This window comes from Entelurus aequoreus, linkage group LG08, assembly GCF_033978785.1.
Source record: "Entelurus aequoreus isolate RoL-2023_Sb linkage group LG08, RoL_Eaeq_v1.1, whole genome shotgun sequence".
Lineage (NCBI taxonomy): Eukaryota > Metazoa > Chordata > Actinopteri > Syngnathiformes > Syngnathidae > Entelurus > Entelurus aequoreus.
Window position 1 is genome coordinate 55,155,507 of NC_084738.1, and position 25,568 is coordinate 55,181,074.

The following is a 25,568-nucleotide window of genomic DNA, read 5'->3' on the forward strand; positions in this document are numbered from 1 at the left end:
TTTTGATGCCTTCAGTGACAATCTACAATGTAAATAGTCATGAAAATGCATTGAATGAGAAGGTGTCCAAACTTTTGGCCTGCACTGTAGACAATTTCAAACAAATGTGTTGTGTTAAACCACTAATGGTAACATGAGCTAGCCGGTGGTGTTCTTGTTATACTGTATTTTTTGCTTTGAAAGATGTTACTGTGAGGAAGTTGCGAACAGCACCATTAAGAAAAAAATGTATTACCATTATTTACTTAGAACATTTTTTTTGGCACTGCTGAATTGCATGTAAATAATCCTGACCTACGTCTTGATAACAATCTTTAACACGTGGTTTCATAAAATTTGACAAGATTTATCCTGTTAAACTTTAAGTAGGTTAGATATAATTATTAAATATGATTAACAAAAGACTAAAATTAAGACATGCACCTGGGGAAAGGTTGATTGGCAACACTAAAAATTGGCCCTAGTGTGTGAATGTGAGTGTGAATGTTGTCTATCTGTGTTGGCCCTGCGATGAGGTGGCGACTTGTCCAGGGTGTACCCCGCCTTCCGCCTGATTGTAGCTGAGATAGGCTCCAGCGCCCCCCGCGACCCCGAAGGGAATAAGCGGTAAAAAATGGATGGATGGATGGACAGTGTTAATATTTAGGTGGGCCCCGGGGCTCAGGTCAAAATGGTTAACAACCCCTGCTCTATGCTATAGTTTAATACTACTTGAGGCAAAAGTATTATGTGTTCCCATCAGGAAAGTTATTAAATAATGAAAATATTAGTTAAGCGGACTTAGTGTTCTTCAAACGGGTGACGTGCTCATTTACATAAATGTGCATAATTCATACTTCGGTTAAAACACGTTTTTTTGTGCCGTTTGAAGTCTTTTAAAATTCCAAGCAGACCGTTTGTGTTCCTGTCAGAGCATCAGCAGGATGAGGAGGTAGAGGGGCAGGAGGAGGTTGTCGATCTGGGAGGTGTACGCCTCCAGCATGGCCACCAGTGCGATGGAGCCCACGATCCACAAGTAGGTGGAGTTTAAGTTGATGCTCGCATCAAAGATGAGAAAAATGACCACGGCGATGATTTGGGCGAACACGGACGTCGCCGTTCCCTCCACCGTCTTCTTGGTGCCGGGCCAGCGGATCTCCCCCATGGTGCTGCCGAACACCGAGGCCACGGTGTCGCCCACACCTACGGCGAGGACGCCGGCGTAGGGCACCAGGCCGCCGGCGCCGGAAAGAACCCCTTTTGGGGCGCAGGCACCCGGGAAGAGCCAGACGGGCAGGGCCATGCCGAGGAGCAGGTAGATGTGGGTCAGGATGAGGGGCCCGGAGTCGCGCTCGTCCAGGAACAAGGTGAGCAGCTGGCGCAGTGGTTGACCCAGCGGCTTGATGCGAAAGTAACGCACGTACTCCAGGAAGAGGAAGACGGCCAAGCAGCCCACGGACGCCACGTGCAGCAGATGGCGGTCGTACAGAAGCCCCGGAACAAAAGTGGCCACCACGATGAGATGGAAGTACTTCCGGACCACGGTGGAGGCCTGGTGCTTCTTGGACCCGGACTGGCGCTGGTAGTTCTGTTGCAGCACCACGCAGGTGGCCAGGGCGCACAGCAAGACCCAGTAGCCTATCAAGGCGAGCCGGCGCTCGCTGAGCGTGACAAAGTCCCACAGCCACATGATGGGATGGCGCCCGATGAAGAGCGAGAGCCACGGCATGAGGACGCCCAGGCCCAGCACGGCTGTCATGGTGTGGAAGAACAGCGAGGACACCCAGGTCTCCGACTCCATGAAGCAGAAGAGCAGCGCGAAGAAGACGCCCAGCAGCAGTGAGCCGACCACCAGCACCGGTAGGAGGTACTGGATGGGGTCGCCCTTCGCCTCCACCAGGCTCAGCAGCGAGCGCTTGATGAGCTGGTTTACCACGAAGCTGATGGCGCCCACCACCAGGAGGGCCTCGCCGGGCGTGAAGCAGCGAGGCAGCAGGTAGAGCACGATCAGGCTGAGGTAGACGAAGATCAGCAGCACCTCCAGCACCTCGATGACCTCCGACACCGTCAGCGTCTGCTTGGTGGTGTAGAAGACGACGCCGGCGGCCAGGCCGGCGACCACGCAGGTGTTGGTGGGCAAGGGCCGTGTGACGCCCAGCGCGATCAGCGACAGGAAGAGCGCCAGCGTCATGCCGCTGACCGTCACCACCATGGAGAAGCGCTCCAAGTGGACGCTCCCCGCCTCAGAGCACTTGGTCCTCAGCACCAAACCCAGCAGCGGCATCACCATGGAGGCGGGGACGATGCCGCTGTTGGCCGAAGGACGGAACTGGAAGACGGCGCTCCCTGACTTAAGCAGACGGTCCCATTTGTGCTGGACATAGAAGGCCTGGATGGCGAGGGCGACGGCGCACCAGGAGTGCTGGTTCCACACCGCCATGTGGACGCACAGCACCACCGCCGACACCACGGCCGACTCCACCAGCACCGCCTCGATCTGCATGGTGGCTGCGGGGCGAGGTCAGTGAGCGGTACTTTGGTCAGTTCCTCACTCGGGTCATTATTCTTGCTGGTAAAGAGAGTAAAGTCGATGTTAGCAACATTGATTATTAAGGATGTTATCGGCCGATAAATGCTTTAAAAATGTAATATCGGAAATTATCGGTATCTGTTTCAAAATGATCGGTATCGGTTTCAAAAAATAAAATGTATGACTTTTTAAAACGCCGCTGTGTACACGGACATAGGGAGAAGTACAGAGCGCCAATAAACCTTAAAGGCACTGTCTTTGCGTGCCGGCCCAGTCACAAAATATATATGGCTTTTCACACACACACACAAGTGAATGCAAGGCATACTTGGTCAACAGCCATACAGGTCACACTGACGGTAGCCGTATAAACAAATTTAACACTGTTACAAATATGCGCCACACTGTGAACCCACACCAAACAAAAACGACAAACACACCGTAACACAACTTAAACACAACAGAACAAATACCCAGAACCCCTTGCAGCACTAACTCTTCCGGGACGCTACTATATACACCCCCCGCTACACCCTACCCCCTGCCCCCACCTTAACCCCGTCCCCCCCCCCAACCTCCTCATGCTCTCTCAGGGAGAGCATGTCCCACATTCCAAGCTGCTGTTTAGAGGCATGTTAAAAAAAAGAATGCACTTTGTGACTTCAATAATAAATATGGCAGTGCCATGTTGGCATTTTTTTCCCATTTTTTTTTTAGTTGATTTATTTTGGAAAACCTTCTTACATTGTTTAATGCATCCAGCGGGGCATCACAACAAAATTAGGCATAATAATGTGTTAATTCCACGACAGTGAGCGGTACGTTGGTCAGTTCCTCACTCGGGTCATTATTCTTGCTGGTAAAGAGAGTAAAGTCGATGTTAGCAACACTGATTATTAGGGATGTTATCGGCCGATAAATGCTTTAAAAATTTAATATAGAAAATTATCGGTATCGGTTTCAAAATGATCAGTATCGGTTTCAAAAAGTACAATCTATGACTTTTTAAAACGCCGCTGTGTACACGGGCGTAGGTCAACAGCCATACAGGTCACACTGAGGGTGACTGTACAAACAACTTTAACACTGTTACAAATATGCGCCACACTGTGAACCCACACCAAACAAGAATGACAAACACATTTCGGGAGAACATCCGCACCGTAACACAACATAAACACAACAGAACAAATACCCAGAACCCCTTGCAGCACAATATAAACCCCCGCTAACCCCACCCCCCTCAACCGCCTCATGCTCTCTCAGGGAGAGCGTGTCCCACATTCCAAGCTGCTGTTTAGAGGCATGTTAAAAAAAATAATGCACTTTGTGACGTCAATAATAAATATGGCAGTGCCATGTTGGCATTTTATTCCATAACTTGAGTTAATTTATTTTGGAAAACCTTGTTACATTGTTTAATGCATCTAGCGGGGCCTCACAACAAAATTAGGCATAATAATGTGTTAATTCCACGACTGTATATATTGGTATCGGTTAACATCGGAATCGGTAATTAAGAGTTGGACAATATCGGGAAAACAAGCCATTATCGGACATCTCTACTGATTGTGACATCCTGTCTCATGACTCACATTTGCCCTACAGGACACCAGCAGCATGAATGCTCTTTGCACATAAACCTTTTGTTCCCCCGAGGCTGGGACGGGCATTTTTAATAACAAATATCGCTAAAGATGCCTATTTGTCGCGATATGTATCGCATTCATGATTCATCATTTTTACAGACAGGCTAACAGTGAAGCACTCATTAGCTTAAATGCAACATTACCGATTCTATTGTTCAACAGTGGATATACCGAAACATTACATACCGCGTTGGTGGAGGAAGCCGCGCTGCGAGGTGAATTACTAAAACTATCCCGATTGTTCTTCTTTGTGAGAAGCTCTCACAGCCAACAGGGGGCGGCCATGTTTGACAGCCGGGTCACGTGGTACGCCCCCCTCGACAGTACTGTTGCGTTTCTTCTTCTCTTCATCGTTTTTATGGCGGGTCGCAACCAACGTTATAAGTGCATACCGCCACCTATTGTACTGGAGTGTGTGTGTCCTCAGGGTGAGTACTTAGGTTACAGACTATGTTGGTATATTATGGATGTAGAATTGTCTCACATCAACTTATATATATCAATATGATATTAATACAATATCATATTGATATATATAAGTTGATGTACTGTCACATCAACTTATATATATATATCAATATGATATTATATTAATATCTTATTGATATATATAAGTTGATGTGAGACAATTCTACTTCCATAGAGGAATGTCTCATCGACACAAAAGAGATCCACATTTGCAAATTAAATACAAATACAAATACAAAATCAAGCATATTTATGTTCAAATCTCAAAAATATATTTACAAATACACGTTTATTTATACAAATTCTGGATTTATTTGTATGTCACATTTTTATATTTATACATTTTATTTGTATATATTTTGTAAATCTCTAAAATATATTTACAAAAACGTGTTTATTTATGCAAATTATTTATTTATTTGTATATCACATTTGTATTTGTATATTTATTAATATATGAATATGTATTAATATCATTTTGATATATATAAGTTGATGTGAGACAATTCTACTTCCATAGAGGAATGTCTCATTGACACAAAAGCAAATAATCGATCCACATATGCATATTCAATACAAATACAAATACAAAATCAAGCATATTCATATTCAAATCTCAAAAATATATTTACAAATACATGTTTATTAATAAAAATTATGGATTTATTTGTATGTCACATTTTTATATTTATAACATTTTATTTGTATATATTTTAAAATCTCAAAAACTATTTACAAATACGCGTTTATTTGTACAAATTATGTATTTATTTGTATATCACATTTGTATTTGTATATTTATTAATATATGCATATGTATTAATATCTTATTGGTATATATAAGTTGATGTGAGACAATTCTACTTCCATAGTACCGGTATATACATATCAAATATGTATTTACACAAAACCACACATAACAAAAGGGGAGAGAAAAAATAAAATAAAACAATTATTGAAAAAACAACCTATACTTTAAAGTATTAAGCCTGTTATCTTAAGATATCCAATTAGAGCCTTGCTACATTCTTTATTGTTTTCCCCCTTCCCTAAAATTGCCTTTAAACTCAAATGTTGCCCTCAGTCCAGCGTGTCCTACTGTTGCGTTTCAGAATGCTGGGAAAACGTAGACATTCCGCCTACAATGCGTCAAAACGCGAAACCAGAACAAAGAGTTTCTTTAATTTTCGTCACGTTATTAATAAAAGATATTCGTCTTCATAACTGTTGGCTACACTTGAACACCGCCCACAAGGTAGCGGTAAAGCATATTTTTTTCCCTTTTTTTACTACGAAGAAGTAAAGCGTGACGACATAGCTCAGCAGCCAATCACAGCGCAGCTCTGAAGATGGCGGACTCGGAGATGAGCTTCAGGTATGCTATTTAGCCGCAAACTTTAACCAAGTTTTATGGTGGTATTATTAGTCAATACGCGTGTAGTCAAAAGGAAACACCGTTACAGCATTTTGTAGCTCATTAAGCCTTCCATTGTCAGGTCTTCTCGCTGAGAAACGTGTCACCGGGGTTCTTCGATCCGCTAATTTAGCTTAGCATGTGCTAACAGTGGGACCCGTTTGAATGGCTTCTTGTGCCCGCCGCATGTCAACAACAGCATGCTGCTGTGAACTGATTTAGCAGGCGATATGTTGGCGGCTGAAAGGGACAAGCGGTAGAAAAATGGATGGATGTTTAAAGATGCAAAGAGCTTGCATCGCTTTTTTTTTTTAAAGTGCTTCAAGTATTCTCTGGTGTCGTTCAAACTTGCAACTTCGCTAGCTTGTTTTTATTTAGTCATGAAAGGGAACTACATAGTGATGGGTTGATGAGGCCTCATGAAGCGTTTCGACACATTGCAAAACTGTATTGATACTGTGTCATACAGTGTCACTAAATACTGACATCTGCTGGACATTAAAAATCCCTACAGGCAACCTATGGACCGACTCAACTGACACTGATATTATGACCTAGTATATACAATAATATAAACCAAGTCATTGTATTTCATTTAGGATTATTTCATATCTTCATTTAAATAAAGATATATTTTTTAGATACAGTCAAATAATGTGAACATGTATCATGACTAGGATGGTAGAAGGTGGGGATTGAACCCCAGTAACCAATTGCTGGCACAGCCACGCTACCAACTTCGCCACGCCGTCATTCCTGTACCTTCTCTAGTAACAGTAGTGATGAAGTGAAGTGAAGTGAAGTGAATTACATTTATATAGCGCTTTTTCTCAAGTGACTCAAAGCGCTTTACATTGTGAAACCCAATATCTAAGTTACATTTAAACCAGTGTGGGTGGCACTGGGAGCAGGTGGGTAAAGTGTCTTGCCCAAGGACACAACGGCAGTGACTAGGATGGCGGAAGCGGGGATCGAACCTGCAACCCTCAAGTTGCTGGCACGGCCGCTCTACCAACCGAGCTATACCGTCCCTGTGATGGGTCCACACAGATGCATCGGCGCATGCGTCGAGCTCATAGAGCGAAACCCTGTGTCGGTGCGCGTACCGCTTTTAGAAGGTCACGTGACCGATCATGAGCTGCTTTGGTCACGTGACCGATACGCGAACTGTATCGCACTGACACCTCCTCTGTGCCCTGTGAGCAACCTTCCCTCTAAGGTGCGCGCCTGCGCAATTGCGCAGTGCTCAAGCGTCCTCCGCGCACACCGTGCGCCGCACAGCCAATATATGCCGCGCACCAAATCAAACCCATCTGAATTCTAAACAAAATAAACACATTTATTCTGTGTAATTTTGAAATGCAACTTTGAGTGACAGTGACAACAAGCGGCCCTAATGGTGTTCGTCAACAACACGCATTGCGCCGCTTCCTAATAAACACAGTTTGGCGCGCAGGCGTCAGTGCGATACAGTTCATGAGCGGTCACGTGACCAGAACAGCTCATGAGCGGTCACGTGACCAAAACAGCTCGTGTTCGGTCACGTGACTTTCTAAAAGCGATACGCGCACCGACACAGGGTATCGCTCTATGAGCTCGACGCATGCGCCGATGCATCGGTGTTGCCGGACCCATCACTAGAACTACACATAAAGCACCTTCACATGTAAGGGGAACCCGCTTAAAAGTTTTAAATGTACAAATACATATTGAATACCTCTATTAGTGTTGTTGTTTGCCTCTTTGACTACCCTTTAGCCCAGAGGTGTCAAAAGTCGTTTTCACTAAGGGCCACATCGCAGTTATGTTTCTTCTAAGAGTGAATACTTCTATTAGTAGAGATGTCCGATAATGGCTTTTTTGCCGATATTTCGATATTATCCAACTCTTAATTACCGATTCCGATATCGATATATACAGTCGTGGAACTAACACATTATTATGCCTAATTTTGTTGTGATGCCCCGCTGGATGCATTAGACAATGTAACAAGGTTTTCCAAAATAAATCAACTCAAGTTATGGAATAAAATGCCAACATGGCACTGCCATATTTATTATTGAAGTCACAAAGTGCTTTTTTTTTTTAACATGCCTCAAAACAGCAGCTTGGAATTTTGGACATGCTCTTCCTGAGAGAGCATGAGGAGGTTGAGGTGGGCGGGGTTGAGGTGGAAGGGGCGGGGGTATATTGTAGCGTCCCGGAAGAGTTAGTGCTGCAAGGGATTCTGGGTATTTTTGTTCTGTTGTGTTTATGTTGTGTTACTGTGCGGATGTTCTCCCGAAATGTGTTTGTCATTCTTGTTTGGTGTGGATTCACAGTGTGGCGCATATTTGTAACAGTGTTAAAGTTGTTCATACGGTCACCCTCAGTGTGACCTGTATGGTTGTTGACCAAGTATGCATGGCATTCATTTGTGCGTGTGAAAAGCCGTAGATATTATGTGATTGGGGCGGCACGCAAAGGCAGTGCCTTTAAGGTTTATTGGCGCTCTACTTCTCCCTACGTCCGTGTACCACCCCGTACAGCGGCGTTTTAAAAAGTCATAAATTTTACTATTTGAAACTGATACCGACAATTTCTGATATTACATTTTAAAGCATTTATCGGCCGACAATATCGGCAGTCCGATATTATCGGACATCTCTAATTATTACACCATTTTTAATGCATTTTATATAAAAAAAAAAATTCAGCTAGAATGTAAAAAAATATAGTAAGAATTTCACCTCGAAATGTAGTGGCGGGCCGTGCGTTTCCCACCTAGGCCTTTAATGATTACCTCTCAAAATCCCATCATTGATGTCACCACATGACCGTTGCTGGAGAAATACTATACAGAAACACATTTACACACTACTGGGCATTGTACAAAACGGGTTATTTTCTGGCGCATTTAAAAATCAATAAACCCGCATCAGCAATTAAAACATATCTTATGTGGTACTGTCAAAATTAAAATAGCAAAAAAAACATTTTAAACGTGAAAAAATAAAGACATAAAATATCTGAACTCACATTTCATCCACAGCTGAGCTAGCTTCCGGGGTTGGCCGACGTGGTCTCACAAGATGTGGTTTCTCTTTAAATATCCTTCTTAAAAATGGCCTTGCAAATATATGTGTTGTCTTGTCTAATCATAAAAGATGCAGACGAGGCGTTTTGGCTGAGTTCTTAAAGTTTACTCCATAGCGTGCTCATCAAAAACATGTCTACATTAAACTTACTGCGCATGCTCTTCACTATTGTGGCATTCTGGGTAATGGAGTTCTTATGTTACCTGGCTCATAACATCACTATATAGCTGCCTTAGGCCATCTAGAAGGCCTTACTGACAACAACGCGTGATCTGATTGGCTATTGCAACTGTCTATCACTGTATGTCCCCGTTCATTTACGGTGCACAGACACCAGCATTGCTGAATCTGAAGGCTTCTAGCAGATTTATTACAGCACGGAAATATAAGCCAGCTGAATTCTGATTGGATAAAAACTCTATAAACTAAAAACAACAGCGCTGGAAGGAGCATAATATGACATGAAGAGAATATGAATACTTTTAGATATTTAGGGAAAGTAAATAAAAAAACCCACTTATCTTTAATTATGATCATGATTTCTGGTTATGTTAGGCCAGCAGAGAAGGCCCTGCTGGCTCTGACGGCACTCCACTGGTAGTGTATAAAGGGTTCATATGGGTGCTTAAAAACCTTGAAAATGCTTGGATTTTAATGTTGTGTTTTCAAGGTTGGAAAAATGCTTGAATTTTGGGTGAAGTGCTTGGAAATGTGCATCATATTTCTCGGCAGTCTGACTCATAAGGCTGATTATAAAATGGGAAAAAATAAAATAAGTTCCCTTAAAAATGAACTTATTGATCTGTTGGCTTTGCACGAGCCCTTACATTAGGTTGTTGTCATGCCAGAGCCGCGTATATACGGCTCTGTGTCGCCCCCAAGAGGACAGTGGTGCATCGGTCCATCATGCCGGGAGGTTGTCGTTTTAATGAACATGATGTATGCATGAATTATGATACAAACAAACAAGTAAACAACGTTGGCAAACACCAATGACATTGAATAGTCTACAGAAACACTGCTTCATTTTCTATGCCCCATTCAGTCAACGATAACTGCTGGTTCAATGTTAGGCTTAGGTTTTAGCAGATTTTCCGTATTTTTCCTACAGACAGCATTTGGTGACCTCAAACAACAAGGCTATGGATTGTTCACACTGGCTTTCGCCTTTTGAAGGGTACTGGAAAAACTGGAAAATTGATCTTAAAAGTCTTACAAAGTGTTTTAATTTGGCCATGGAAAAGGTGTACGGAACCTGTGTATATTACTGTAAACGGAAAAACAGTACTGCTGTTTTTATGGTGAAAAAAAAAAATAGGCAGCTCAGTTGCCAGAATTTTTTGCAAAATTAGTTTTTTACTGTAAAAAAAACCTGCAATTTTACAGTAAAATTTGGGCACCTGAGCTGCCAGTTTTTTTTTGTTTTTTTTAAACCGCAAATCAACAACTGTAGATTTTTCGGTGTATTACTGTAAATGCAAAAACGGCACCACAGTTTATTAGAGTAAAAAAAGTACTGTTTTTTTCATTTAGAGAAAAATGCTGTAAAAAAACCCAGTAAATTTCTCAATTTTACAATGAAATCTTTTGCTACTTTTACAGTGTGCACTTGGATAACTTACTTTGAAATCATTATTATTCGTATTTATTTCTATTCAAAAAATGGTTTGAATGTTTGATAATATATTTTTGCATAATTAGACAATATTTGAGTTAACATAATTTGCGAATACATAGAATACTTTTTTTTTCTCCCAAAATAGAAATAAATAATACATTTAGTAAGAAAAGTTACAGTACTTTATTGATACATATTATTTCCAGGCTTTCGAGGGCCAAATAAAATGAAGTGGCGGGCCACATCTGGCCCCTGGGCCTTGCGTTTGACACGTGCTCTAACCCTTGAAATAAAAATATATCAAGCTATATAATACATAAAAAAGAGCTAGCTACCAAGCTTACAAACGACTGCTTACATATCTATACACTTTAGCACTAGTACATGGGTGTCAAACTTGATTTATTTGAGGGCTTCATTGCGATTTGGCTGCCCTCAGAGGGCCGCTTGTAACAGTGATCTATATGAATATAAATGTATAGTAATAGCCTTGTTAGACAATTTGCATAGGGAATCGATTTTGATCAACATATATAACTTGCTTTGAAATCTTAAATCAAGGGGGCACGCAGATATATCAAGGGGAACTGCACTTTTTTAATGAAAGACATGAAGATGGATGTATTTTTATTTAATGCATTTTTAACAGTAAATAAATAAATGCAATCAAAAGTCTGCTATTCTGCCTATAAAACCCTTAAACAACATCAAAACACCTCCATTAAGGTTTTATATAAATTAAGTAAGCATATACTGTATATAATGTAGTAACAGGCACATTTATAATATAAAAACATTTGCAAAATGTAAGCATATGCGACTCATTGATTTAAAAAATGCATCATTTGCTTTTTTCCCCCCAACTATATCACTGATTACTGCTCACTCCAGACATTGTGAGAGCCAACAAACTTAATAAAACCTCACTTACTGTACAATGTCTGCTGTCATTAGGACGCCGACTGATAGAATCTTGTTATATTCCCGATGAAGAATGACTCATAATCGTTGCGAGAAAAAAAGGAGGCGGGGGGGTGGAACGAAGAGTCTTATTGTGTCGTTCTCGTCCTATCCGAGTCTTAATTGACTGTCAAAGTGTAACAACTTGTCGGAATACGTCCTCGTCCTACTATCCAGGTGAGAGGCATGATTTATCATCTACAATAAATTTTGATAGGGAAGGAAACAGCTGATCAGTAGATCATGTCAACATTGGCACACAAGCTCGTGATCAGGGCGCTGCTATAAATAGTTTGTCTGCGTTAGCGCTTATAATAACAATATCACTAATACATGGTTAATATTCAAGTCTCCAAATGCAAATTGAGTATTGTTGGCGCTTTTTTAATGTTTTTTTTTATTGGAGTTTATGGGCGGAATAGAGTACTGTTCATTGGCTCTGCTTATGTCATAATAATAGACAGCATTTAGAAAAGTTCCCCTTAAGTTATTTTTGATAACCCCCAAAAAATGCTTGGAATACCTTGTTGCGTTATCAGATATGTTAAACGGTAAAACAGGTGTGTCAAACACGTTTTTATTGAGGGCCACATCACAATTATGGCGACATGTAAATGTGAATATAAATGTATAGCCTTGGTACACAATTTGCACAGGAAACTCTTGGATTACTATAATTGTTATTAATAGATTGATGGATAACTTGCCCTGTATGTTGTAGGATCAGATAATATTAAAGTGAACAGCATATGAAATTGGATGCAGTACATTTTTCTGTCAAAGTCGAAATAATTAATAATACATGATTTTCGTCAGAAAATGCGTTATTAATGCCAACCTTTTTTTTTTGCAGTCACATAAAATAATGCAGCGTATCACATAAAATGAGACGGTGGTAGGGCTTGGCTGATAATACTATACCAATATATTGCGATAGACACATATTTATATTTTTTGGTCGGAAGAAACCAGAAATTATGAAGCGATATTCGTTTCATGAAGTCACTTGCGCTTTGGGAACCCAGGAAACAGGAAGTGTCACAGAGCAAGTGAGCAATGGGAAGGACACGCCAATAATGTAGTAATGTAGTATCAACTACACCTTTCCGGTCCCAGACTGTAGTCGAGGAGCGCAGGGGAGACGTTCCCTCCAGGGCCGAAGTTTTCGTCGGGAGTAACACTCTTCACTTTACCCGACAATGGGTCTGCTAAGCTCCGCTTTCGGGTCAAAAGGACGAGGCCGCCAATTCGTGACAATTTGGATGTTTCATTCTTCTTTCTGCCGTACACAACCGCCTATCCCCACTAGGGCTGCATGCTACCGCTCGCTCTCCTTAGTCTTCCACACTGCCATTCTTAAAAGAGCACACACATACGACGCTACTATTATAACTAGTGTGGTTGTGCCGTCTTTCTGTCTTGCCGTGGATTCTCTGCATGTAGTGAGAAGAAAAACTGTGATATCTTGATATATCAACTCAATAACAGAAACTTGTCTTTAGTTTTGTTGGTTTTAATGACAGTGCGGCAACATCCTGACATTTCCAATGTGTCGGTTTAATTAGTTGCTTCCCAAACTACTGTGTAGTGTTCAATAGCTTATACACTACTGCCATCTAGTGTCTTAAATCTGCAATTACCTTCAAATCTATATTTTATTACCTTAGCCGTCCGTGCTCATCCTACTTGGGTACCAGACACTTACTCCATTGATTAATAGCACCCTTGGTAATTTGGAAATGGTTTTACAGTATTTATTGGCAGGCTTAAATAAGTTGTAAAAAGTATCAATAATTATCGATATCGATCAATATACAAAGCGTATATCATGATGTAGTTTTCGGCCATATCGCCCAGCCCTAGGCGGCAGGCCACATGAAATAATTTGGCGGGCCAGATCTGGCCTCCGAGCCTTGAGTTTGATGCCTATGCACTAGTAGTATCCCACTATTAGAAATAGTTGCTACCAAGCTTTAAACTATAATAAAAAAATAGCTGCTTAACACTTAAAAAGCAATAGAAGTACTCACACTGCTGTAAATTTAAGATTTATTCCAGACGTGTTCTTTTCATTTAAATTCTCTTGTAGAAGCTGTCGAGAGTTATGGACCATATTGCTGGGAAGATCAGCCCTGCGAGAGCCGGTATGTTCCTTCAAAGCAAACTGTATATCGTCTTCGAGCTGACAAAAACATGTACATGATGTTCTCCCTGTGTTTTAATGTTCAAAGATTCAAATCCAGTCTGAGCTCGAAACCCACTGGGACAGACTACATCAAGGGCTAAGCTACTACAAGTCGCCCAGGTATGTTTACTAATATTTGATCAAACCCAGCCTTTATTTCAGCCAGGGAGTAATTGTCGTTGCAACTTTCTAGCTCCTCCTCTGCTGGCAAAGTGAAGGAGAAGAAAGATGTCGCTCAGCCTTTAAAAGATTTCGGTCTTAGGATCAGTAAATTGCTGGTAAGGAATTATCATTTAGGGAAAATATCACTTTTATTAGCTCTTTATTTGGTCGTTTTTTTGATTGACTGTGTTGGTAACAGGCACTTGATGAGCTGCAGAGTGTGCAGCTGTTGCAATGCTACCTGCAGGAGGACTACAGGGGAACTCGGAACTCTTTAAAGGTTTTCACTTTGATAATTCACTCTGTTAGATTTTAGAGCAGGGGTGGGCAATTAATTTTTACCGGGGGCCGCATGAGCTACCCGAGCACTGCTGGAGGGCCACATCGACAATATTTCAATTAAATTTTGCTCAATATTATTTTTGATATATACCGTAAGATAAATAATAATAATAATAAAAATAATAATAGTAATACTTCAACATAGTGTGTGTAACAGCATTCCATGACTAATATATATAAATTAACATTAATAATAAATGACAGTAAAATAAGCACACGTATGACTGAGGAGTCATAGTGTAACTTTGTGTGGTGTTTGAGTTGTCCGACTTTTTGTGTGGCCTTAAACGCACCAGTGGTTTAGTGCTATGCGTGTTGGTGACAGATGACAAGTTGGTTTTGGCCTGGTTTGTACGGCAGAAAATGACTAGTTTTTCGAGATAGAATTGTTTTACTCATGTTTTTGGTGTGGTTATGTCCGAATATAAACAGTTTTGTTCAATAAAGTGATCGATATAATTCCTGTCCTCGAAGCATCTCAATAGACGTTACAATAATTGAACGGTGTTCAATTGAACGGTGTTGACGAACACCGTTAGGGCCGCTTGTTGTCACTGTCACTCAAAGTTGCATTGCAAAATTCCATAGAATAAATATGTTTATTTTGTTTAGAATTCAGATGGGATTTGATTTGGTGCGCGGCATATACTTGCTGCGCGCAGCAGACACTTGAGCAGTGCGCAATTGCGCAGGCACGCACCTTAGGTGAGGGGACGTTGCTTTGCAGTTCATGTGTTGTTGAAAACACGGCATTCCTCATCAACTTTTCTCTTTTTGGCGTCTCGGGTGTAAACCGTGCATCACTTGTCGCTGCATGTGCACCTTCACTCGCAGGTTACACACGGACACACGCCCATAAATAATACTTTTCAAAATAAAAGCAGCACAGTTGTATTGCGCGCAGGACATAGATGTTTTTTCAACTTTATTTTGTAATTGCAGTTGTTCACATTCACTCACAATCACGCATACGTCCACACGGAAGTAATACAAATAACGATTTTCAAAACAAAAGCAGCACCGTTGTATTGCACACTCGACATAGATACTTTTTAAAAAAATTTTTGTAATTTATAATTGGCCTCACGCGGGCCGGACAGGGACGCACAAAGGGCCGGATGCGGCCCGCGGGCCGCAGAATGCCCAGGTCTGTTTTAGAGCATCTACAGATTACGACATTTGGCATTGTGGCGTATATTGGTATCTGCCTTTTTCATTTTTTTATTTTTTATTTACAACTACAACAGAACTACATCAGCAGATAGAATATATACACATACGATACCAGTATTTAGTATTTATCAAAAGTTTGGGGTGACATTGAAATGTCCTTATTTTTGAAGGAAAAGCACTGTACTTTTCAATGAAGATAACTTTAAACTAGTCTTAACTTTAAAGAAATACACTCTATACATTGCTAATGTGGTAAATGACTATTCTAGCTGCAAATATCTGGTTTTTGGTGCAATATATACATAGGTGTATAGAGGCCCATTTCCAGCAACTATCACTCCAGTGTTCTAATGGTACAATGTGTTTGCTCATTGGCTCAGAAGGCTAATTGATGATTAGAAAACCCTTGTGCAATCATGTTCACACATCTGAAAACAGTTTAGCTCGTTACAGAAGCTACCAAACTGACCTTCCTTTGAGCAGATTGAGTTTCTGGAGCATCACATTTGTGGGGTCAATTAAACGCTCAAAATGGCCAGAAAAAGAGAACTTTCATCTGAAACTCGACAGTCTATTCTTGTTCTTAGAAATGAAGGCTATTCCACAAAATTGTTTGGGTGACCCCAAACTTTTGAACGGTAGTGTATATATATATTTAGTGAAATAGTAATAAGCACTGCTCAAACACCAGCCCATTCGCCCTACATGAGAAAGTTTTTTTTTTGCTGGAGACCAATTATATATTTTAAATTTTATTAAAGATTAAACAGAAAATGGATGGATGGCATTACTCTCATTGTCAATAATTCTCCTCAAATATGTTTTGATATCCGACAGGGCATTTAATTGAGTTCTTGTGAGAATTCTTCTCTGATGTGCTTTCACATATCGGTTGATAGCTAATCTGTAGTATGAAAGCTATTAAATACATTATGAAATGAATTGATGATCTACTAACTAATGTGTTTTTGAGCAGGTTGTTCTAAAGGATGAGCGGCAAAGTCAAGCGTTGCTACTTAAGGTGAGTTGCCGTTTGAATAAATCATCTTATTTATTAAGTCAAGTATTAGTTTTTAAGTTGGTGTTTTTCTGATTGACAGGTAGCTGACTATTACTACGAGGAGCGCATGTGTCTACTCAGGTGTGTCCTCCTCATGCTGACCTACTTCCAAGACGAGCGACACCCCTACAGGGTTAGGAGCACCCTCTCTGAGCACTTTAGAATTAAAACTTTCGTTTGTAACATTTGTTTTGTTTGGTCAAGGCCGAGTACTCGAACTGTGTCAACAAACTGGAGAAGGACCTGGTGAACAACTACCAGTCCCAGTTCCAGAACCTCTTCAAAGCTGAGGCGCCGACATGGGAGACCCACGGAAACCTCATGGTGATGACGCGTTTCATATTTAGAAGTGAGAGACAAGCTGTCCATTGTTTTGTCGTCCCCAGACGGAGCGGCAGGTGTCCCGGTGGTTCCTGCAGTGCCTGAGAGAGCAGTCACTGCTTCTGGAGATCATCTTCTTGTACTACGCCTACTTCGAGATGAGCCCGGCCGACCTGCTGGCCTTCACCAAAATGTTCAAGGAGCAGGGCTTTGGTTTGCGGCAGACAAACAGGCACCTGGTGGACAAGAGCATGGACGCGCTAGTGGACAGGATCGGGTGAGAAGAACTTTGTCTGCTCTTGAAACACACACAAAATGTCCTTTAAATACTCTCTAAGGTTTTCTTCCCTCTAATATGCAGCTACCTTGGCTCCCTCATCCTGGTGGAGGGCATGGACATAGACTTCCTCCACAAGTGTGCATTGGAGGACTGTACTCAGCAGCACCAGTTCTCCAACGTTCTTGACATCGTCAAGGTGTGACCCACGTCAACAAAAAATATTATTTATTTTTTTACAAGGATTAATTACCAGAATCAGCCCTAATTGGTTGGCAGGTTAGAGCTAGAAGATTGTGGCAAAATTAACAATCACAATCATTTTTATTCATTAATTTGATAACATGAGTATTTATTTTACCATCAAAATTCCACGTTAAATATAAGTTAAATGAACAATGGATATAAATTAGTAACGAATAAACATGTGAAATAATAATAGTAACAACAATACATTAAAATAACGATATAATAAAACAATAATGGCAATAAAACTATTCTGTTTTTTTAAAGTTAAGTTTTTCCGTTTGGATTTTTTTTAATTCTGTTTTTTACCTTTTACACTTATTTGACCTCCATTGAGGTTGAGGTTGGCTGCGATGGTGGGGGAGGATGCCGGACAGACCTGGCAGGCCCAAACGCATTGTGAGGGTTTGCTGGGAACGTCTGGCAGTCTCCTGTCAGAGAGAGTTTCAATTCCCACCTCCGGAAGAACTTTGAACATGTCACTAGGGAGGTGCTGGACATGCGTCCGAATGGACCATGTTCCGCGCCTCTATTGTCGAGGCGGCTGATTGGAGCTGTGGCCGCAAGGTAGTTGGTGCCTGTCGTGGCGGTAATCCTAGAACCCGTTGGTGGACACCGGCAGTGAGGGATGCCGTCAAGCTGAAGAAGGAGTCCTATCGGGTTCTTTTGGCTCATAGGACTCCTGAGGCAGCGGACAGGTACCGACAGGCCAAGCGGTGTGCGGCTTCAGCGGTCGCGGGGGAAAAAACTCGGACATGGGAGGAGTTCGGGGAAGCCATGGAAAACGACTTCCGGACGGCTTCGAAGCGATTCTGGACCACCCTCCGCCGCCTCAGGAAGGGGAAGCAGTGCACTATCAACACCGTGTATGGTGAGGATGGTGTTCTGCTGACCTCGACTGCGGATGTTGTGGATCGGTGGAGGGAATACTTCGAAGACCTCCTCAATCCCACCAACACGTCTTCCTATGAGGAAGCAGTGCCTGGGGAATCTGTGGTGGGCTCTCCTATTTCTGGGGCTGAGGTTGCTGAGGTAGTTAAAAAGCTCCTCGGTGGCAAGGCCCCGGGGGTGGATGAGATCCGCCCGGAGTTCCTTAAGGCTCTGGATGCTGTGGGGCTGTCTTGGTTGACAAGACTCTGCAGCATCGCGTGGACATCGGGGACGGTACCTCTGGATTGGCAGACCGGGGTGGTGGTTCCTCTCTTTAAGAAGGGGAACCGGAGGGTGTGTTCCAACTATTGTGGGATCACACTCCTCAGCCTTCCCGGTAAGGTCTATTCGGGTGTACTGGAGAGGAGGCTACGCCGGATAGTCGAACCTCGGATTCAGGAGGAACAGTGTGGTTTTCGTCCTGGTCGTGGAACTGTGGACCAGCTCTATACTCTCGGCAGGGTCCTTGAGGGTGCATGGGAGTTTGCCCAACCAGTCTACATGTGCTTTGTGGACTTGGAGAAGGCATTCGACCGTGTCCCTCGGGAAGTCCTGTGGGGAGTGCTCAGAGAGTATGGGGTATCGGACTGTCTGATTGTGACGTTCCGCTCCCTGTATGATCAGTGTCAGAGCTTGGTCCGCATTGCCGGCAGTAAGTCGGACACGTTTCCAGTGAGGGCTAGACTCCGCCAAGGCTGCCCTTTGTCACAGATTCTGTTCATAACTTTTATGGACAGAATTTCTAGGCGCAGTCAGGGCGTTGAGGGGATCTGGTTTGGTGGCTGCAGGATTAGGTCTCTGCTTTTTGCAGATGATGTGGTCCTGATGGCTTCATCTGGCCAGGATCTTCAGCTCTCACTGGATCGGTTCGCAGCTGAGTGTGAAGTGACTGGGATGAGAATCAGCACCTCCAAGTCCGAGTCCATGGTTCTCGCCCGGAAAAGGGCCGAGTGCCATCGCCGGGTTGCGGAGGAGACCCTGCCCCAAGTGGAGGAGTTCAAGTACCTCGGAGTCTTGTTCACGAGTGAGGGAAGAGTAGATCGTGAGATCGACAGGCGGATCGGTGCGGCGTCTTCAGTAATGCGGACGCTGTATCGATCCGTTGTGGTGAAGAAGGAGCTGAGCCGGAAGGCAAAGCTCTCAATTTACCGGTCAATCTACGTTCCCGTCCTCACCTCTGGTCATGAGCTTTGGGTTATGACCGAAAGGACAAGATCACGGGTACAAGCGGCCGAAATGAGTTTCCTCCGCCGGGTGGCGGGGCTCTCCCTTAGAGATAGGGTGAGAAGCTCTGCCATCCGGGAGGGACTCAAAGTAAAGCCGCTGCTCCTCCACATCGAGAGGAGCCAGATGAGGTGGTTCGGGCATCTGGTCAGGATGCCACCCGAACGCCTCCCTAGGGAGGTGTTTAGGGCACGTCCGACCGGTAGGAGGCCACGGGGAAGACCCAGGACACGTTGGGAAGACTATGTCTCCCGGCTGGCCTGGGAACGCCTCGGGATCCCCCGGGAAGAGCTGGACGACGTGGCTGGGGAGAGGGAAGTCTGGGCTTCCCTGCTTAGGCTGCTGCCCCCGCGATCCGACCTCGGATAAGTGGAAGAAGATGGATGGATGAGGTTGTGCTGTTCGTGTCATGAATACAACTTAATAAAATACAAAAGTCCTTACATTTATTGGTGTGATACATCTTAAGACAATTTTAAACCAATATTTTACAGGGTTTCCCCTAAACTGTAGTGGTGGGGGCGTGGTTGAATTGCTACGATCATATGATTTTCTTTAAAGATGCTCCAAAAATGTATGCATACATTTGAAAACAAATCTGTTTTTTTAGTAATAACATATTTAATATCGTTTTGCCATTTTTTCAATTGTTGCTTTTTGTTGAGATTTTTTCAAGTATTTGCAGTCTTTAAATTACCTTTTTTAAATTAAAAACAAGTAGATATAAATCTAGCATCTTTTTCTGGTGTTATTATAGAATGTACTCGTTTTAAGACTACTTCTGTCCCTCGATGACCCTGACTAAAGAGGCTGCAGTCAGCATGATGTCACACTTGCTTCGCGCTGTTGCTCTAGTTGGACTTTGTTTTTAAAAGCTGCTACTGTTCTCTTAATATTTGCACATTTTGTAGATAGCTGTCCGTGCGGATATATCTGCAATATATACAAAAATCATGTCAACATCGCAGACATGTGGACAACATTCCAGACAATGGCGTGCGTTTTGTTTACATCCGGTTTCGGTAGCACGGTTTTCGGTAATCAGTCTTTTTTTGGTGGTCGAGTTTTCAGTACATCACTTGTCAATAATAGGCTATACATATTAATTCATACTGTAACGACCAGCTAATGTTAATGTTTTATGTTCGTGTGGTTTGGATTTGATGTCAGTTTTTCCCATGTTTACAAACACACCGTCCCTTCCTGAAATGTGATTGGCGGAGAATAAGGAAGTGTTGTTGTGTGTCCGGTGGGGAAGCGAAGACTCAAGGAGACGAACGTGTTTTCATGGGAGGTAAAACCTGTCGGAATTGTGCCGCTGTTTATAAAATTGGCAATAAAAGTTAAAAATAGCGTCGGACTTTGATTTTTTTCTGGGGGCTATAATATATTACTTTAATTCGTTTTCAAGTTTTAAAAAAAAGCCCTTATTTCCATGGTGTGGCGACGCACCGCATTCAATTACATTAAGGGGAAACCCTTAACTTAAAGCATAATATTTTTTGTAAAATTTTCAATACTTGCTTTAAGTACATTATGTTTTGTAAAGTACTTTTGGGAAATCTTAATTTTTTTTGTGCAGTCAGACTGGATGTTGCGCACACCGTTCCTATTGTGAAGAAGGGAAGTGGGCTGCTCTTCTGAGCTTGACTAGTGTAGAGACGACTTGAGGCTGTTTAAAAAAAAAAAATTAAAAAATCAAAAGCCTTTTAGTTGCAACCTCCGTCCTGTTTGTACATTGATCGTACATCAATAATGCCGTTCACAACAACGCAAGCAGATGACATGTGTTTTGTGTATGTATGCATTGTGCTTGCTAGCTCAAGCTTCATGGTTTAGTTGCAGTTTCAGGTGGCCATCTCCGCATTGTTTTGTTCAGGACGTGTTTTGGGGATGAATGAGTGGTACCAGGCACATTTTTTTCCCAAACAAATGTTCCTTTTCCTCACTATGACAACATTTCAGTCACTTTTATGTAAATATTGTTGCTATTGCGCGTTAAACAGTGGATTCCGTTTTATTAGCCAGATCTATTACGGTTACGTAATCTATTACCTAATAGTACTATTAGATCCCCAAACTTCTAGTTCCTAGACGTGGTCTGGTATTCACTCAAATGCTCACTCAACCGTTTCACTGTTACAAGCTCAGAAATTTGCTTGCATATTGCGCAGACCATTACTCGTTTTTGTACGATTTATATATTTTTTAATGATTGGAGAAGCCAAATTTGAAATGGAAATTTTAAATAATTATCAAGTCCGAGTACAGGTGTACCTGAAAATGCGGCCACCTTTTTTTTCTGTCCCTCCCAGGAAATGGACCAACTGCTGTTGACCTTTGGGGACCTCCCTCATCACGGCCCAGTCCTGCTGGCCTGGGTCCTGCTGAGGCACACGCTGAGACCGGAAGAATCCAACCCAGGCATTAGGAGGATCGGCAGCACCGCCTTGCAGCTGGAGGTCTTTAAATACCTGTCCACCATGCTGAAAGGCCTCGGAGTCTCAGGGAACAACGTAAGGCTGCGTAAATGCCTGTGTCTTATGTAAGGCTGCCCGAAAATACTAAACATGATTCACTTGCAAGCTCATTTCTAAATAGTGACCATAAAAAAAATTCAGTGGCTGCATTACAAACCAACATCGCCCTTTTTAAACAAGGACTTAGTGCACTTGTTATCATTCATCACCTCGCAGGAGTAGCAATTGCATTAAATATATTTCTTATTAATACTAATATAGATAAATAAAAGGATGTGCTGATCGATCGGTTTCAATTACAAACGCTGATCTGATCTGGTGGACACTTTTTTTATTTGTAGTCACCCTGCTGAATAGTGGCTAGCAACTAATTGTGTGTCTCCATACAGTGTGGCACAGCTAATCATTATCAGGTACGTTTATCACTGGAGGACGAGGCTAAATGTTTTGGACACCGAGAGCAAGCCAGTAGCAGGCATGCTAATAGTTAAGCTAACCGCTAAGTTAGCTTTAAACATCTCCCAATAATTAAGTGTGTAGTAAACACTAAGAAGTATAGATGGAAGCCAATATTAACTAATAGAGTGAGGATAATGTAACAACTGTTCTATTGGTGCGTCAGCATTGTCACAGTCAGTACACGACACGTAAGAGGAAGCCGGATCCATTCATAAATTGGTGGTATTGATATGAGTATATGAGGGATATTTGAGTGATTAAGGTGATATGGTAATTTTTTTCAAAATCATTTTTGGTTGTTACAAACTGATTAATTCCGAGGACACAGGAGAACTTCAAGGGCAAAAAACCAAATGACTTAAAGGCCTACTGAAACCCACTACTACCGACCACGCAGTCTGATAGTTTATATATCAATGATGAAATCTTAACATTATAACACATGCCAATACGGCCGGGTTAACTTATAAAGTGACATTTTAAATTTGCCGCTAAACTTCCGGTTCGAAACGCCTCTGAGGATGACGTATGCGCGTGACGTAGACCGGCGAACACGGGTATGCCTTCCACATTGAAGCCAATACGAAAAAGCTCTGTTTTCATTTCATAATTCCACAGTATTCTGGACATCTGTGTTCGTGAATCTGTTTCAATCATGTTCATTGCATTATGGAGAAGGAAGCCGAGCAAGCAAAGAAGAAAGTTGTCGGTGCGAAATGGACGTATTTTTCGAACGTAGTCAGCCACAACAGTACACAGCCGGCGCTTCTTTGTTTACATTCCCGAAAGATGCAGTCAAGATGGAAGAACTCGGATAACAGAGACTCTAACCAGGAGAACTTTTGACTTGGATACACAGACGCCTGTAGAGAACTGGGACAACACAGACTCTTACCAGGATTACTTTGATTTGGATGACAAAGACGCAGATGTGCTACTGTGAGTATGCAGCTTTGGCTTTTTTTTGCGTATGTACGTAACTTTTTAAAAAATATATAAGCTTTATGAACCTTGGGTTAGGTGAACGGTCTTTTGGGCTGAGTGATTGTGTGTGTTGATCATGTGTTTGAATTGTATTGGCGTGTTCTATGGAGCTAGGAGCTAGCAGAGGAGCTAGGAGCTAGCATAACACGTACCGTTCTGTACGTGCGCGTCACGTACGTAACTTTTTAAAAATATATAAGCTTTATGAACCTTGGGTTAGGTGAACGGTCTTTTGGGCTGAGTGATTGTGTGTGTTGATCAGGTGTTTGAATTGTATTGGCGTGTTCTATGGAGCTAGGAGCTAGCAGAGGAGCTAGGAGCTAGCATAACAAACACGCAGGTGTTATTATGCAGGATTAATTTGTGGCATATTAAATATAAGCCTGGTTGTGTTGTGGCTAATAGAGTATATATATGTCTTGTGTTTATTTACTGTTGTAGTCATTCCCAGCTGAATATCAGGTACCGTGAGTATGCAGCCTTGGCTGCTAAACATTCGATAACTTGACCGTATGTGCGCGTCACGTACGTAACTTTTTAAAAATATATCAGCTTTATGAACCTTGGGTTAGGTAAACGGTCTTTTGGGCTGAGTGATTGTGTGTGTTGATCAGGTGTTTGAATTGTATTGGCGTGTTCTATGGAGCTAGGAGCTAGCAGAGGAGCTAGGAGCTAGCATAACAAACACGCAGGTGTTTTTATGCAGGATTAATTTGTGGCATATTAAATATAAGCCTGGTTGTGTTGTGGCTAATAGAGTATATATATGTCTTGTGTTTATTTACTGTTGTAGTCATTCCCAGCTGAATATCAGGTCACCCCCGGCTCTCACAGCATCTTCCCTATCTGAATAGCTTCAACTCCCCACTAGTCCTTCACTTGCACTTTACTCATCCACAAATCTTTCATCCTCGCTCAAATTAATGGGGAAATTGTCGCTTTCTCGGTCCGAATCTCTCTCACTTCATGCGGCCATCATTGTAAACAATAGGGAACTTTGCGTATATGTTCAACTGACTACGTCACGCTACTTCCGGTAGGTGCAAGCCTTTTTTTTATCAGATACCAAAAGTTGCAATCTTTATCGTCGTTGTTCTATACTAAATCCTTTCAGCAAAAATATGGCAATATCGCGAAATGATCAAGTATGACACATAGAATAGATCTGCTATCCCTGTTTAAATAAAAAAAAATCATTTCAGTAGGCCTTTAATTGAGTAGTAGATAGTTTCTGCTTTTTGCAGTTATTGTTCACTATTGACTTTGTTTTGATCTTAATAAGGAGCATAAGGAACAATTTTAAATAATGTGATGTTAACTGTCAATAGCTCTCACCATAAATACATTGAACATTATACACTCAATACATGGCTGAACTTATGTATTAATGATCAGAATCAAGAAGCTTAAAACAAACCATCCCATAAAAATAGTGCGATTTTTGTTTCATTTTAAAGGCCAAAAATCCTGCTGGACAATTCTAAGTAAGAAAACTTTTTTTTTCAGGTGCAGCATTTATACAGTGGTTGAATTAAATCTGTTTTTTCATGGCAGTGCACAGCAAGCACAGCCAAGATGTGTGTTTACGGCCTCCTGTCATTCGTCATCACATCGTTTGAAGAGGAAAGCCTTCAGGTACGTGTCACACAGGCTTGCCAACAATGTTCCTTCTCCCATCTTTAACCATTCATCCCTACCAGACTGGCAGCGCCGGGGCTCAGAACTCCTACCTGATCGACGCCGCCTGCGAGGTCCTCTCCGCTCCCAGTCTGGCCGAAGTCTTCTGGGAGATGGTGAGACGCAACTAGTGCGAGAACGCCCCGGTAATAGTTCATCACTTGTTTTTGAATGTTGTGACAGAAGCCAAACATGGGATTGGGAGTGATCCTGGACAGCGCCGTGGGAATGTTCCCTCATAAGATTGGACCTCTTTTGCAGCTCCTCACCGCGCTTCTGTCTAACAAGTCCACCGTTAAAAAGGTAGTGCCCCACCAGCGTGTGGAAGAGGCTCCAACTAGCTTTTTAATGAA

General features: G+C 42.2%; 2 protein-coding genes across 2 annotated transcripts in view; one reads left to right on the top strand and one right to left on the bottom strand.

Annotated features, from left to right (window-relative positions):
- Positions 1 to 211: 211 nt before the first annotated feature.
- dolk (dolichol kinase) lies at positions 212 to 4,456 on the bottom strand. The gene is made up of 2 exons (XM_062056823.1): positions 4,345 to 4,456; positions 212 to 2,548 (listed from the first exon to the last, which is right to left on the bottom strand). Exon 2 carries the CDS (start codon positions 2,480 to 2,482, stop codon positions 908 to 910), a length of 1,575 nt encoding a protein of 524 aa, XP_061912807.1. The 5' UTR covers positions 2,483 to 2,548; positions 4,345 to 4,456; the 3' UTR covers positions 212 to 907.
- Positions 4,457 to 5,899: 1,443 nt separating this feature from the next.
- Positions 5,900 to 25,568, top strand: part of nup188 (nucleoporin 188) — a 41,902-nt gene continuing 22,233 nt past the window's right edge. Inside the window, exons 1-14 of the mRNA XM_062056834.1 lie at positions 5,900 to 6,001; positions 13,785 to 13,839; positions 13,927 to 14,000; positions 14,074 to 14,158; positions 14,242 to 14,322; positions 16,534 to 16,578; positions 16,658 to 16,750; positions 16,822 to 16,941; positions 17,004 to 17,215; positions 17,300 to 17,414; positions 21,931 to 22,131; positions 25,093 to 25,173; positions 25,239 to 25,331; positions 25,399 to 25,518. Of these exons, the coding sequence (XP_061912818.1) occupies positions 5,976 to 6,001; positions 13,785 to 13,839; positions 13,927 to 14,000; positions 14,074 to 14,158; positions 14,242 to 14,322; positions 16,534 to 16,578; positions 16,658 to 16,750; positions 16,822 to 16,941; positions 17,004 to 17,215; positions 17,300 to 17,414; positions 21,931 to 22,131; positions 25,093 to 25,173; positions 25,239 to 25,331; positions 25,399 to 25,518 (1,401 nt within the window). The 5' untranslated portion in view covers positions 5,900 to 5,975. The remainder of the gene's footprint in view (positions 6,002 to 13,784; positions 13,840 to 13,926; positions 14,001 to 14,073; positions 14,159 to 14,241; positions 14,323 to 16,533; positions 16,579 to 16,657; positions 16,751 to 16,821; positions 16,942 to 17,003; positions 17,216 to 17,299; positions 17,415 to 21,930; positions 22,132 to 25,092; positions 25,174 to 25,238; positions 25,332 to 25,398; positions 25,519 to 25,568) is intronic.